Consider the following 14,801-nt stretch of genomic DNA (forward strand, 5'->3'; position numbering starts at 1 on the left):
TCTATTACATATATAATTTTTACATTTTAGCATTTGAAGCCAATTTTGGCTTTTTTATGTCCTTCTAGCCAATAAAATAATAATAAAATGGCTGTGACATTCAAGTCTCTATGGCTATGGCTATTTAACTCTTACTAGAATTCATTGGTCAACTTTAGTGATAAAAAGAAAATGTTACTCTTCTTAAAAATCTTATATTCGAACAGTTTAATATGTAATATGCGTACATGTTGATTATCAATTGATTAAAAAATCTAAACATATATTATCGTATAATGACTCATACTAATTAAATAACTCCGAAAACAACACCAAAATATTTGGTATTGAAAATATTAAGAGGTCAGCTCAGTTACAAGCATTCCAATGCCTGCAATTTTTCTATTATTTATTTCATTTGATGAATAACCAAAGGCCTGAAAATGAAAGTGACGTAAATTCTGAACACAAATACGTTCAATTTCTTTCATATATTTAAAAATTCCGCATAAAACCATATAGTCATCAGACACGAATACTTAAGTAACCTTGAACCAAAACACAAAGCAACTCAATTTTATCAACATTATGACGGGGCATCATCACATGCCTTTTGCTTAAACAAAACAAATTCTCAAAGATTCTCAGCACAAGCACTGGCAGCAGCGTTTCCTTAGTACAGAATAACAATGAAGTTACATAAACAAGAACCCTAAGAATCTAATAGAACGATGCTAACCTTGGTGTTTTCCCAGTGATTTTGGTTGTGCAAAAGTACCAAATAGTTTACTTATCTGCCCAAGAAAGGACTAAGTAACAAAATAATCTAATACCAGTTCCAGTAGGTCCTGCGTCTGAACCAGTTGTAATCAGGCAAACCTTGGATAGGACCCATTTCAGCAATTGCAATATCCTGCCAAAACCAAAAACAAAGGTATTCCAATGTCGTATCAACTTGAACCCATTTCAATAAAAGCTGCAAGGGTAGAGTAGTATTAGCTAGGTTAGGATACGGTTCTTACCCTGTCATATATAAATCGGTTTGCAACACGTTTAACAGTGCTTGGACCAACAGCATCAATCCTAGCAAATAATTCAGCAAATGGGATTCTCCGACCGTATGTAAGTAGCTGCAAGGATGGGAGATCAAACAGACAAACACAAACAAGCAACTGAAATTAGTAACAAATGATAGTGATTTTTCTATTGCAAAAACAACTCAGCACAGCTACCATCTGGTGTATATGTTGCACATCACGGTCAGTTACAGTAGGAGTTTTGATGAAACCAGCAGGTTCAACCAACTCAACCAATTAAACCAATAATTGGAGGTCTGACCAATTTGACTTCCAGTCCCTTTTTTAACATTGTTAAAAACTCTTCAATGCAGAAAAAGTTATACCTGGCGCCCAATATCTTCGGCTACAGGACTAGTTCCATATATGTGAAGCATCAAGGATGACTTTAGCTGAGGAAATAAAAAAGAAAAAGTAGTTAAGAACACAGAATATATATTTGTGATGTTAACATGCAAGAATGAGTTGATGAGTGAGAGTGGATTACAAGTATCATGAGAGAATAAAAGGACTACATACAGCAGGCATCATGGTGATATTTTAAATAGCGGCAAGTACATTTTCTTTCCTTTTGAATTTATTTCCATTGAAAGGGTATAGTTCCTCCAAAATTGCACCATAAAATTAAAGACATTCAAAATAATAATAATAATGTTTTTTCAAACAAAATGTACATAACAAATACCAAGGCCTTTACACGAAATCTACGCTTGTAGGTGCATTATATACACATTTTCAAAAGTAGAATGCAAAATCACCTACTGGCAACTGGTTTTGTCCTGTTGGCATACTGCTAGAAGTTCTTAAAAATACACAAAACGTAAAATATAAATTTGATATCTACTATCAAACATGAAAAAGGTAGCATTTTTAGCTACCTGATTACGAGCACTTAATATCAGCTTCTGAAACACGATGAGCTAGCTTGGTTTTCTCATACATGATATCATAAGCTCCAAACAATCAGGCTGAAAACAGAACATGAAACTTATTCATTCATAAGAAGAGGTAGAATATATAAAATGAAAAGAACTTTAAAAAACACAGCATAGAACTGCTGGTTTCATCAAAACTATAAATATCTATGATGAAGAAGGGGGAGGGGAAGGGCACCAGATACAATGTTTATGCCACTACACGAGAACTATAAATATCTATGATGAAGTCAAAGAATATGACAAATTTATAACTAAAGAAATTGTCAACCATAATAATAGGTAGTAGTTGATATATCTACATGTCTAAATGTATTATGCAAAAAAAATTATACGTACAGGCAGGGGATCTCATCTCACCTTGGCAACAGCATAGACACCGAAAAGACCAGTATCTTTACAGTTAGTGTTGAACGCCGTCACGCTTTGAGCAATTTCATTAATGGCAACTTTTTGTACCAGATCAGAGCTGTTTGGAAGAATACCAGAACAAATCAACAGATTGTTGCAACAGGAGAATCTCATCATGAGACCGCCGAGAAGGACTGGTCCAGTTTAAAACATGATTCGATTTAGGAGAAAACTCACCCCATGTTCTTTCCACCCCCGACATTTTTGTTCCATGAACCCAACATTGCCTTCATAACCATTAGAGCGATGGAGTCTGGATCTGTCCAAGATGTACCCTCAAAGGCAACTGCAAATTGTGCTAGAGGAACATCATCAATGATAATTCTCACCTGATTTTGGCATAACACATAGAATGTTATTACTGAATTAGAAGGTTCAACTGTTACTAGAGTAATTGCACCGCACCTCGGAACCAGTAAAAGCGGCTGGTTCTTTCACAACTAGCTGAGAAGCAGTGGTTGGATCAGATGATAACTTGGTAAACAACTTCTTTACTTGCTCAACAACTTCCCATGCTTAACAGCGCCAGATGCGGCAATGACCTGTAAAAGTTGCCAAATAACACATATCATAAGAACCTACCAACAATTTGCTTAGAAATAACTGGAATAGCTCATAAGTTTCAGTGACCTGATAATATATTATTAAATTGATAAACAACAAATTCATCAGATTTAAGGACATGCATACCATTCTCGGAGCAGTGTAGTGTGTCTGAATATATTTCTCCAGATCTTTGGTAATTTCCTAATATTATCAGCAGGTCCCAAAATAGTTCTACTGAGAGGAGTGTATTGGACAGATTGGTCAAAAATAACTTCTTCCGTTTGACCCCCAACCTACAAAAATTCCCCAAGATTGTAGTCTTTCTATGAATAATAAACATATAACTAAATAGGAAGGAAAACAAGTGCACTTGCTAATGCCATCTATTTTAGAATAATGAATACAAAGAACAAGGTGGCGTACACTTTAAATATCACTGCTGAGTGAAAAAAAAACACCCGAGATTATAGTCTTTCTATGAGTAATAAACATATAGAAATGACCATCCAGCTCAGTTGGTAGAGCACAAAGTTATTAATCTTGGGGTCGTGGTGGGCAGCTTTCTATCATACGTCTCCCTTACCCAATTACATATGGGAATAAGGATAAGCTAATTTATGAATAATAAACATATAACTAAATAGGAAGAAAAACAAGTGCACTTGCTAATGCCGGGAGTAGTGCTTTTTTAATTATAATAAAAAAATAAATTATTAAAAAAATCTACATATTATTTTTTAAATATATTTAACATATGTTTATATTGTAGTGCTTCTCTAATTTTTCATTAACTTTATAGTTAATTAATTAATTTTGATTAATTATTATTAAATAAAATAAAGAATTTATTAATTAGTTAATCAAGAATAAATTTATCATAAAAAATCTTAAGGGCAAATAGATATTTAAATTATATTGGGTAAATGAAATTTCCACCAATACTAAAAATACAATCTTACGAAGGTATATTTCACGTGTCAAATAGTGCCTAAATCAGCAAACTGCAATTATCCACGTGGCAAGTAAATAAACAATCAATCCTAAATTTCTTACATCAGTTTCGTCAGAGAAATCCTAATCCTTATGGGCCTTATCGGATCCCCTCTAATCCCAGAGTGGCATTTTCCGTAATTTTCCAACATATTCTAACCTGTTTTTGTAATTTCACATTTATTTTCGGCATTCGCATATCACCGATCCAATTCCTATAAATCAACCTTCGCCCCAATCTTTACCAATGTCGCGGTCGCAAATTTAAATTAATTTTCCTTCTTATCTTTGCATCTTTTCTTCTTCTTTTAAATTGGTTCTTGCAGTGTTAATTCGTTTTATCCTCTTTCGTTTGATCCTAATTTCAGTCACTCCCGTGTATCGAATTCGATTCTAGGGTTAGGGCTTTTTTTTTATATTCTTCGATTTCTAAAAGGGGGCTTCTTTTATCTATCAATTCTGACCTTGGATTTTGCTTTTTCCTGATTCCACTTTTTTTGGGTCGGTGGAATATTTCCGGAATTTTCTTAAATATCGAAACTTTGTAGGGTTCTCTTATTAAGAAGAAAATTGTTATCCTTTTTCCATTGTAAAATATTATAATAATAAATTTGAAATTATTTATCTTTATTTCTTGTAAATCATTTTAAATCTATAAAATCAATCGTATTCTCCATTTCCTGCTACTGTCGAATCTCTCGATTGATTGGTCAACGGATTTTCAGGTATGAACAAACATATAGAGCTCAGTTACGTAGAATAGACCTGCACATTTTCATTTTTTACTTTAATTAATAATTTAAAGTGTTTCTTTTTAAGTAATTATGTAAATGCGATTACTTTCATACTATTTTGTACCTGTTCACCAGATGCTGAATTTTATATTAAAAAGTTAAATTTATAACATTTTAGAAATGAAAATAGATTATAATAGAAAATAAAATACAAAAAATATTTAAAAGATATAAAAGTTTAAAAATTTCAGCGACTGTCCCTTCCCGCGTCTTTGGGTCCATCCTGGTTAGTCTGATAGTTAAAAATTATAGTGATGAAAAGATGTTAATTTAGTATTTGAAAGTTTGTTGTTTACTGGCAGGCTAAAATGATTCATAAGCGTCCTTACGTCGATGACTCTCAAGAGGTTGCGTGCAAGCTACCAAGGCTTTGGGAAGATGCCGTCGACTTAGCTCCAGTTGTCAATGGTGTTCATCACAAAAGCGCTATCCCAGATCCTCAAATTTCTGGTATTACAATGTTGATACATCTATAATTCTTTTTGCATCATAGAGTACGTGTTTTTGTGGACCTTGTGATACTGTACATGATATCATCAACAAGAACAAATACATAAGCATTTATTTTCCAATTGCTAAACAAAAAGGTGTTGATTTTTACTTTAGTTCGTCGATTGGACATGTAGAAGGTGCATTTGATGAACTTGCTTGTGGTTCTTATCATTAATTTGATTGTCATGCAGACTACTGTTGCAGATATTTGAGTTTATAGAAGCATTTTGGTACCCATTTCTTTATGTTCTATGTATCTGGTACTGTGGTAGACTAATTGCTTGCATATGGTTCCTTTATCACATCTAAATGTATGCTTCAATTTTATTGATATATTTTGCCAGTCAAATTAAATCTTCTGTGAGTTACTGTATCTGATAGTTCCAATTTGAATAAGGTAAACGGGAGGACATTTACAGTATTTGTCAAGATAAGGGTAGTTTCGCTGAAGATCAATGGAACAAGGTATTAAATGGAACCAGTAACGAATATGAAAGTAGTACCTCTGGTTGTGTTTCTCATTTTTGGTGGGTAAACAGCACTGGGATAGATGCAAATGCTGATCAAGAGGTGGCGGTTCACCTTCCGTTGTTTCCGGAATATTTTGCGTCTGGGCGCCAAATTCAGGATCTTCTTCATTCTAATGAGATCTATCAATCTATTCTTTCTCCTCGAATGCTAGTTTCTGTTGGACCAGAACATCAAGCTGATATTCCAGAATGGAGCCAACAGGATCAGAAGAACTCTACAGATTTTCTAGATACGTCAGATCCTCAAGTTGCCCTTAGATCGTCATGTGCAGGCCTTATGGTAAATGATGATTACGGGGATAAGATGATAGGTTATTGTGTCATTCCAATGCCTGATTCTGAAGCAACTGCAAAGTTCCAGTGTGAAGACTCCGGACGCAGAACTGAATGTGAATGCCTTGATCAGGGTTCTGTCAGATGCGTTAGACAGCATGTGATGGAAGTAAGAGAGAAACTAAGAGAGAATCTTGGGCAGGAAATATTCAGGGAGATGGGTCTCTGTGATATGGGGGAGGAAGTTGCTAAAAGATGGACCGAAGAGGAAGAGCTGGCATTTCATAATGTTGTCCTCTCCAACCCTGTGTCAATGGGTAAGAATTTCTGGGATCATCTTTCTGCGGTCATCCCTTCCCGTGCGAAGGAGGACTTCATTCGTTATTATTTTAATGTCTTTATGCTCAGAAAGCGAGCTCAGCAGAACCGCATCGACCCCGTAAATGTTGATAGTGATGATGATGAGTGGCAGACTATTGAATATGAAAATCAAGCGGAGGATGACAACTCCGCTGTTGAATCTCCAGTTGGTCAAGGAACTGCTGCACATTTTGGACACTGCCATGAGGAAGATGGTCACGTGGACATTGAGGATGACAACGAGGATGGGGTTGATTCTTCTGAAAATGTCGCCGGTGATATCTGTAGAGCTGCAATCAATGAAGAAGACAAGGGAGAAAGTTTCATTAGCGATTATAATAGCAATGACTTCCAGCTTTCGAGTAAGATTCAGGGGAATAATGAAGATGATTATGATATTCAGGACGACTCGTGCACATTATACGAATATCAGAGGGAGGAGGTTGAATGTTGCGGCTTGCACGAGGCAGTGATGGATGAAAATCAACCCAGTCAAGAATGATGTAGCTTCATGGTCAAGACAGTATAAATGGGTTGACAAAAGGAACTCCTGGAGAACATGATTCTTGCAATCAGAGCACTTGGATGTTAATACCATAGTTGAGGACTTGCGTTTTTTTAACCCTGCAATGGTGAAATGTGAGTGCTTGTATCCAAGAAAATCTGAAAAATTCAAGGCTTGCGATGGGTAGGATATCACCTGTCAAATTCAAGCTGCTTTTGTTTGGTGGGATAGTGTGGATCTTCTGTTAAAAATAAATGTTAAGTTACCAGTTAGAACATCTGCACTGCATGTAGGAGCTGTGTTGCACGGTGGTGGTTCTTAGGAGGCTAGCATCCATGGGAGCATATGGGACTCATTGTATTTTGCATTCGGTTTGTCCTCTTCAGTAGGATGATCAAAATTTGATCCAATTCTAAAAAGTATTTTTGTTTAATTTTGAACGTTATTTGGATTAATTCCAATAGTTATTCGTTTTTTGAGTTTGAGTTAGACTTTATCAATTCTAAAATGATGTTATTCCATCTTTATATAAATAATTTGATTGTCTGCACAAATCGACCTAAATGATAAATGAATTGTTATTATTCTTTGAGATCTCGTATTCAAGTATTATAAATGTTAAGAATATAAGTGTTTAATGTCAAATGATTAATGTCAAATGATTGAAAGTTATCTTTAAACAGATATTATTTTATATTTACCCCATATTAATATAAAATAATAATAATAATAATGATTTGTTGTTTTATATTACTTCATGTTTTTTATTTTTTAAAACTTTTGTTGGAACCGTCTTTCGGTTGGGCCCCAGAATTGGGTTTCGACTTGAAATAATTAGGTTAGAGTCGCCATCGATCATTTTTAAAAAATTAGGTGGATCGGACACCATCTTACCTGATCCGCGTTTTACCAGAAATGTGTCGGGTTCGAGAGTCGGTTACAGTTAAGGAAGGATTAGCACCCTTGTTCTGCCCTTTCGGTACCAATTAATTTATCAGTTGTCTTAATTGCGAAAATTTGAAATTAAAATTAAAATTTAAAAGACCCGATTTAAATTACTTACCTCCGATAGATTTAAAAGTGTACCCTTGTAGAGTGATATGGCTATGGCCAGAATCACGTGGGTGTAAACCATACTCTTCTTGGTCTCTGTGCAATGTACTTAATTGCATGCAAACTCTTTGTGCACCATTAACAATAGGTAAGTCAACACCTACTCTACACGAAGCTTGGTCAGCTTCACCTTCGGCATTGATACGGCCTCGACCGTCTTGGTCCCCCTTTTGCTCTTCGGGACAACGAGATTGACGATGACCCCACCATCCGGCTCGATCAGCGAGTCTTTATAACAGAGGTAGACCGAACTCGACTCTGCTTTCTCCTCGGCTTGAGAGAAGTTGATGTTGTTGTTAAAGGATTGGAATGGTAAATCAGTTTGGGTCGGATTCTGGGATTGTATGTCGTGAAAAAAAAACTGGGTTTGTTGCAGGAATTAAGGTGAGTGGGGGAAATGAAGTGTACTTTGATCGTTAGAGACATGGTCGTGGCGGAGAGTTTTGTTAGAGAAGCAAAGCGATGTTCGGGATATAGAAGATGAGGCTTCAAGAATGGTGAATGAATTAGTGTGTTATTTGGTGGAAGAGAGAGGTTAGCATAGGACAGGGAAAGAGATCCACACATTTTCCTGTTTCGCTCACTATTTTAGTGTTTGTGGACTGAGGTTGCCATCCTCCCCCCTCTTTTTCTTCCCCGTTGTTGGCGTATAGAACTGTATATAAAGCAGTTCAATGGACAACACGTTCATCCACGACACGAAAATCACGGAATCACGAAGGTCGGTCTTTAAGGGTTTCAGAGTCCCACAAGTCTGCATGCACTTCCGATGCAACCATGAGAAATAGCAACGATTCCCATGGAATCCGGACCATGATGCACAGTTCCAAGGTTTTCCCAAGGACGTATCTTTTAATCAAAGAAAGTGGGATAGTGGGTTGATCATGGGACCTGCAAAAAAAAATGTTAATAATAATAGTAATAAATAAATAAATATAAAAAAATATTTTTTTAGAAAATATATGTAGATATATATATGTGTAAAATAAAATAAAATAAAGAAATAAGGACGAAAATGAGTGTCTACAGCTGCTCCTCTTTGTCATTTTTCATGGAACGAAAAATAGGACAAAGATAAAAAGACACAAATTTTTGTTCGGTGGTGTTGAAGAGTAACTCCCTGTCGAATTGAGTTGCAGATGGCTCCTCCGTCGTGAAGTCGAGTCCATCTTGAAATGATATGGAATTGAAGCCGTAGTTCGGAATTTGAATCGGAACGTGGCTTCTCGTTGCCAAATTGTACTCAACTTCGGTCTTCTTATAGGTTTAAAGACCTTGGTTAAAATTCGACTGGAAAATAGTTCTTTGACTTCACCATGTGGTTGATAGGCCCTCGAGCTGAATGAAATCGAACTCGAAAGGTCTCTTGTTAGAAGATAACCCTTCTAGCCTTGAGTTATGCTACAAATGATGTGCCTTTGAGCCGAGCGTAGTCGAACTCGGAGATCTTTTGTTACCAAATAACCCTTCTTGCCTTGAGCTATGTTACAAATGATGTGCCTTTGAGCTGAGCGTAGTCAAACTCGAAGGTCTTTGATTGTCAGATAACCCTTCTAGCCTTGAGTTATGCTGTAAATGATATGCCTTGGAGCTGAGTGAAGTCGAACCCGAAGATCTTTGTGTTTCAAGAGAAACATTTTCAAAGGTTTTTTTAAGAGAATCAATTTCAAAGGTTTTTGTGTTTCAAGAGAAAATGTCTCAAGAGCGACAACTTAGTTAAAAAAGAAACTGTCTCAAGAGAGACGAAATTTGTTTCAAGGGAAACATATTCAAATATTTTGTTTCAAGGGAAACTGTCTCAAGAGAGACAAAATTTGTTTCAAGGGAAACTGTCTCAAGAGAGACAAAATTTGTTTCAAGGGAAACTGTCTCAAGAGAGACTAAACTTTGTTTCAAGGGAAACTGTCTCAAGAGAGAGAGAATTTGTTTCAAGGGAAACAGTCTCAAGAGAGACAAAACTTTGTTTTGAGTACATTAGTCTCAAGCGAGACGACCCCTTGTTTCGAGAGAAATGATCTCAAAGGCGATCGATAATCTGCTTGTTCCTGAAGATAAATTTTGATGGTGTGTACGATTCCCTTCGTCGTGAAGTTGAAACTGTGGAAGACCCCTTCGTTGTAAAGTTGAGCCTTGAATTGGATATCCTTCGTCGTGAAGTTGAAATCCAATCTAAAGATGAATGTTGCTGGTGAGCACGATTCCCTTCGTCGTGAAGTTGAAACCGTGGATAGCCCTTTCGTTGTGAAGTTGAGCCTTGAATTGGATATCCTTCGTCGTGAAGTTGAAATCCAATGTAAGTTGCGCTGTTCTGAGGCCAATATCCTCCTCCGTGAAGTTAAAATTGGCTCTGGAACTGGGAAATTATTTGTTGACAGTCAACTGCCCCTTCGTTGTGAAGTTGAGCTTGTGATGTCTCGAGTCCAATATCCTTTGCTGTAAAGTTGAAATTGGCTCTAAAACTGGGAAGTTTATTTGTTGACAGTCAGCCGCCCCTTCGCTGTGAAGTTGAGCTTGTACTGTCTGGAGTCCAATATCCTTCGCTGTGAAATTGAAATTGGCTCTGAAACTGGGAAGTTGTTTGTTGACAACCAGTCGCCCCTTCGTTGTGAAGTTGAGCTTGTATTGTCTTGAGTCCAATATCCTTCGCTGTGAAATTGAAATTGGCTCTGAAACTGGGAAGCTCTTTCGTCGTGAAGTTGAGCCTCAAATGGCATGATATCCTCCGTCGTGGAGTTGAAATCGCGGATGACCCCTTCGTCGTGAAGTTGAGCCTTGACTTGAATATCCTTCGCCGTGAAGTTGAAATCCAAGTATTGTATGTTGCGGGTAGACACGATTCCCTTCATCGTGAAGTTGAAACCGTGGATGACCCATTCATTGTAAAGTTTGGCTTCGAGTCAGATATTCTTCGTCGTGAAGTTGAAATCTACTCTCGAGCAAATTGTGTCGTTTCGAGTCTAATCTCCTTCGCTGCGAAGTTGAAATTGACTCTAAAAGCTGTAAAAAAAAATATGTGAACTAAAAATGATAAATGTGATGCTCTTAAGTATGTCTAAGATGCATGCAACATGAATGAGTTATGTTTTATCTCTTGGATTGGAGTCCCGTATTTTGTCTGCTAATCTGATCCATGGAATCGATCGTGCCCCATTTGCTTCTTAAGCTCTGGCTTTACCAACCTTTCATATTTGAGATTGTCCTGTCTGAAAATGTTTTTCTTTTTTCTTGTTTTAGAAGGGAAAAGGATAAAAATTATGCAAAATATTGTTCGCAATTGAATCAAATTGTAAACATGAGTTCAAAGTATATCAAAGGAATCAATATATATTTTTAATGCTTTCAGAGTTATAGCTCTTTGAAAAATGTTCAAATGAATGAGTTGACTTCAGGTTGACTTCCTTTCTAAGGTTTCGGTAACCCAAAATGTCATTTTTTGAAATATCACAACATGCTTTTTCTTTGGTTTGGTATTTTTATTGGGTGCAGACAAAATGACGCGACTAGCATGATCAATTACTAGACCTTTTATTTCAGTCCTCTGAAATCTTCCATTTGTTCAAGTTTTGTAAGTTTATCTAACTAAGGTAGTGCAGAAATATCGGTCTAAAAATGAAATTCTTGAGTGCTCGTGTGTATTTGACTATAACATGTGTTCCTTAACTCCCTTAGTTCATCATTACCGAAAATTTCTTGTTTAGATAAATTTCATTTAATTTGCCATTATCTGGCTAGTCAAATCCATAAAGCCAGGGCGTTTAACCAATTGCTTTAGAGGGAAAGCTTAATATTATAATCACTTTTATCATGTTTAACTGAAGGGTTCATCTCATCACAAAGTCTTCGGCCTGACAAAAGTAGTGGAGCAAACACTGAATTACCAAGTGTTCGAGCAATGTCATGGTTTGAATGTAATCTATTCATAAGGCCAGGGCTTTCAAGTTTCCTCTATAACCAATTGCCTTAGTGGAATAGCTCAACTTTACGGATTTGATTTCTTAAGATTGTCAAGAAGAACCTGTTATAGCCTAGGTGTTGTTAAAAGTCAAGGAATCTCATCTTTAGAGTTCAATTTCCAAGCAACTGGGCTAAACTAGATTTGCTTACTCGACTATTCCATCTGTGAAGATAATGATCATCATTGAACGTCTTAAACAAAAAGTATAGTAATTGTCATATGCAAATGATGCCACATGTTGTCCGCACCTATGCACATCTAAATACCAAGCCTTATGAAGAGGGAATTCTATATTGGTTATTTACAAGAGAAGGGTACGGTGTCTGAGCGTATCTTCTGGGTAAGATCAAAGTCATTTGTTTTATTAGCTTTTAATCGTGTTACATTGTCAAAGATCTGTAACTTTGAACCATTTACAGAGTTTCTTAATTCGGATGATATTCAAAGAATTGCAAGTTTGCAAATGTGATTCATTGTTTAACATCTTTAAAGTAACATAAATTTATTTAAAAGTCCTTACAAAAACTTGAGAAAGAAAAAAAAGGAAAATTAAATTCAAACAGAATATCTCAAATGATGAAATGATCTCTCTCACTTGGATGCCCCCAAGTTGTTGAAGTCGATCCAATTCTTGTTATGTATTTTATGTACGATTCTCTTGAATATGGAGCAGTTCTTTATAGTGCGCCCTAGGACATCGCTATGATAATCACAATGAGCGTTCTCATCATACTACCTGGGGTACGGGGGCTTCATGGATTTCTCTGGATATGGTGACACCAAATGTGCGTCAAACAACTATTGGTAAAGCTCCTTATATTTCATAGGATCAAAATGTTCTCATTTTTGATGAGACATGTGAATGTAGTAAAAAAAAGAGGAAAATAATGCGAAATATACATGAATGCATGATGCATGCAATGTTCGAGGCATTGATCCAAAAATGTGTCTGGAATTAGAAATAATCCTTATTGGGGACAAAAGCGTTTTATCTTTTAAGAGAAAAAAATATCATGACAGCTTCTGACATATTGACTAGTCTTCTGCCTTCGTCTGTCACCGGTTGAATAACTAGTCAAACCGCTCTGGCTTCTCTGGATGAACCGTGCAAATGTTGAGCTGCTTTTTGTACTGGCCCAAGAAGTCTCGAATGACTGCATCTCTGGCATTTATCTTTTGTTGAACCTATTCCCAACGAATACGTCATTGGAGCCCTCAGTTGATAGGAACTATGTGAAGTTTATTTGTCTGTTTCTTGGATTCGTCAATAATGGTCTCCAATTTCAGCTATCGTTTTGCCATTGCTGTCTTTGAAGGGACTCCCAAGATCATTAACCTTCATCTTGCCCCTGCAACCTCTGCCAGTCAGTTCTTCAAAGATGGACTTTCATTGTGCTTGATGTAGACCCGATTCATTATGAGTCATTTGTAATGCAGCAGAGTGATATATTCTTCAATCATGGGCACCACGTCTTCTAGATTGAATACGACACATAGTCGCCTTGTAGATTGTCCTATGCATTCTCATCTCTTATATTACAACACCTTTGCCCATTATTGTAGATTATTCATGTTTAACAAATACATTTTTGGTGGATCAACACCTCGTTTTAAATGATGCGAATGATGAAAACAAAATAAAGGAAAAGAAAATAAAAAAGAGTTAGTGAGGTAAATCAAAACAATAATAAAAATGAAAAATCCTACCCCACATGATATCTACCCGAATATGCTTAATATTCCTACCCGGACATGATTTCTATCCCGCATGCTAATTCCAAACAAATCCTAACCGCATATTTGTCTAGTTCGCATGCTTTGAACAGAAAATAAAGTCGGAAACAAAGTATCCTAGGGTTTGGAATGAGGTTTTGGGGTGGGCTCTAATTCTCTGTACTCTCCCGGTTTAGGTTCTAAAAAAAGTACTCGAGTTCTTCTTGCCGGTGCCCCCTTGGGCTTACCAGACCCTTAGTCCTAAGCTCATTACAAGATTATGTGGACTAAGTTAAACTCGAGAGGAAACATTCCCTTATGCCCATACGGAGAATAAATTCACACGAAGACATAAGATATATGAATCCCGAAGGTTACTTGCTAGGCCCATACAGTGAATAAATTCACACGAAGGCGTCGCTTTCACCCCTACTTAAAAGGGTTCGGAGCTTGGGTATAGAGCCAGAGATGGAAACTGTTTCAAAAATCTGAAATCATTGAAAAACGTCAGTACAACTATTTACTTGAAAAAATAATCAAAGATAAATAATTGGAATTGAATAAATAAATTAAAATTAAAATATGTAATTTTTCGCTAAAAAAAGACAACTGAAAATTAATTTCGGCCTGACTCACTTACTTGTCCCCAATAGAGTCGCCAAACTGTTGGAACCGTCTTTCGGTTGGGCCCCGGAATTGGGCTTCGACTTGAAATAATTGGGTTAGAGTCGCCATCGATCATTTTTAAAAAATTAGGTGGATCGGACACCATCTTACCTGATCCGTGTTTTACCAGAAATGTGTCGGGTTCGGGAGTCGGTTACAGTTAAGGAAGGATTAGCACCCTTGTTCTGCCCTTTCGGTACCAATTAATTTATCAGTTGTCTTAATTGCGAAAATTTGAAATTAAAATTAAAATTTAAAAGACCCGATTCAAATTACTTACCTCCGATAGATTTAAAAGTGTACCCTTGTAGAGTGATATGGCTATGGCCAGAATCACGTGGGTGTAAACCATACTCTTCTTGGTCTCTGTGCAATGTACTTAATTGCATGCAAACTCTTTGTGCACCATTAACAATAGGTAAGTCAACACCCACTCTACACGAAGCTTGGTCAGCTTCACCTT

At 36.5% G+C, this 14,801-nt stretch overlaps 1 protein-coding gene and 1 pseudogene across 2 annotated transcripts; one reads left to right on the forward strand and one right to left on the reverse strand.

The window, feature by feature from the left end:
- Positions 1 to 754: 754 nt before the first annotated feature.
- LOC120118341 lies at positions 755 to 3,330 on the reverse strand (annotated as a pseudogene).
- A 1,228-nt stretch (positions 3,331 to 4,558) lies between these two features.
- On the forward strand, positions 4,559 to 7,324 carry LOC120118606. 2 transcript variants are annotated; one of them, XM_039138629.1, is made up of 4 exons: positions 4,559 to 4,662; positions 5,034 to 5,130; positions 5,167 to 5,181; positions 5,621 to 7,324. In XM_039138629.1, the coding sequence occupies exons 2-4, from the start codon at positions 5,040 to 5,042 to the stop codon at positions 6,886 to 6,888; spliced, it is 1,374 nt and encodes a 457-aa protein (XP_038994560.1). In that variant the 5' UTR covers positions 4,559 to 4,662; positions 5,034 to 5,039; the 3' UTR covers positions 6,889 to 7,324. The 2 variants fall into 2 exon arrangements, with proteins under 2 accessions (XP_038994560.1, XP_038994559.1); XM_039138628.1 differs by having other exon boundaries at positions 4,595 to 4,790; positions 5,030 to 5,130.
- Positions 7,325 to 14,801: the final 7,477 nt, after the last annotated feature.

The sequence above is a fragment of the Hibiscus syriacus genome, unplaced genomic scaffold (genome assembly GCF_006381635.1).
Source record: "Hibiscus syriacus cultivar Baekdansim isolate YM2019G1 unplaced genomic scaffold, ASM638163v2 tig00110328_pilon, whole genome shotgun sequence".
Classification (NCBI taxonomy): domain Eukaryota; kingdom Viridiplantae; phylum Streptophyta; class Magnoliopsida; order Malvales; family Malvaceae; genus Hibiscus; species Hibiscus syriacus.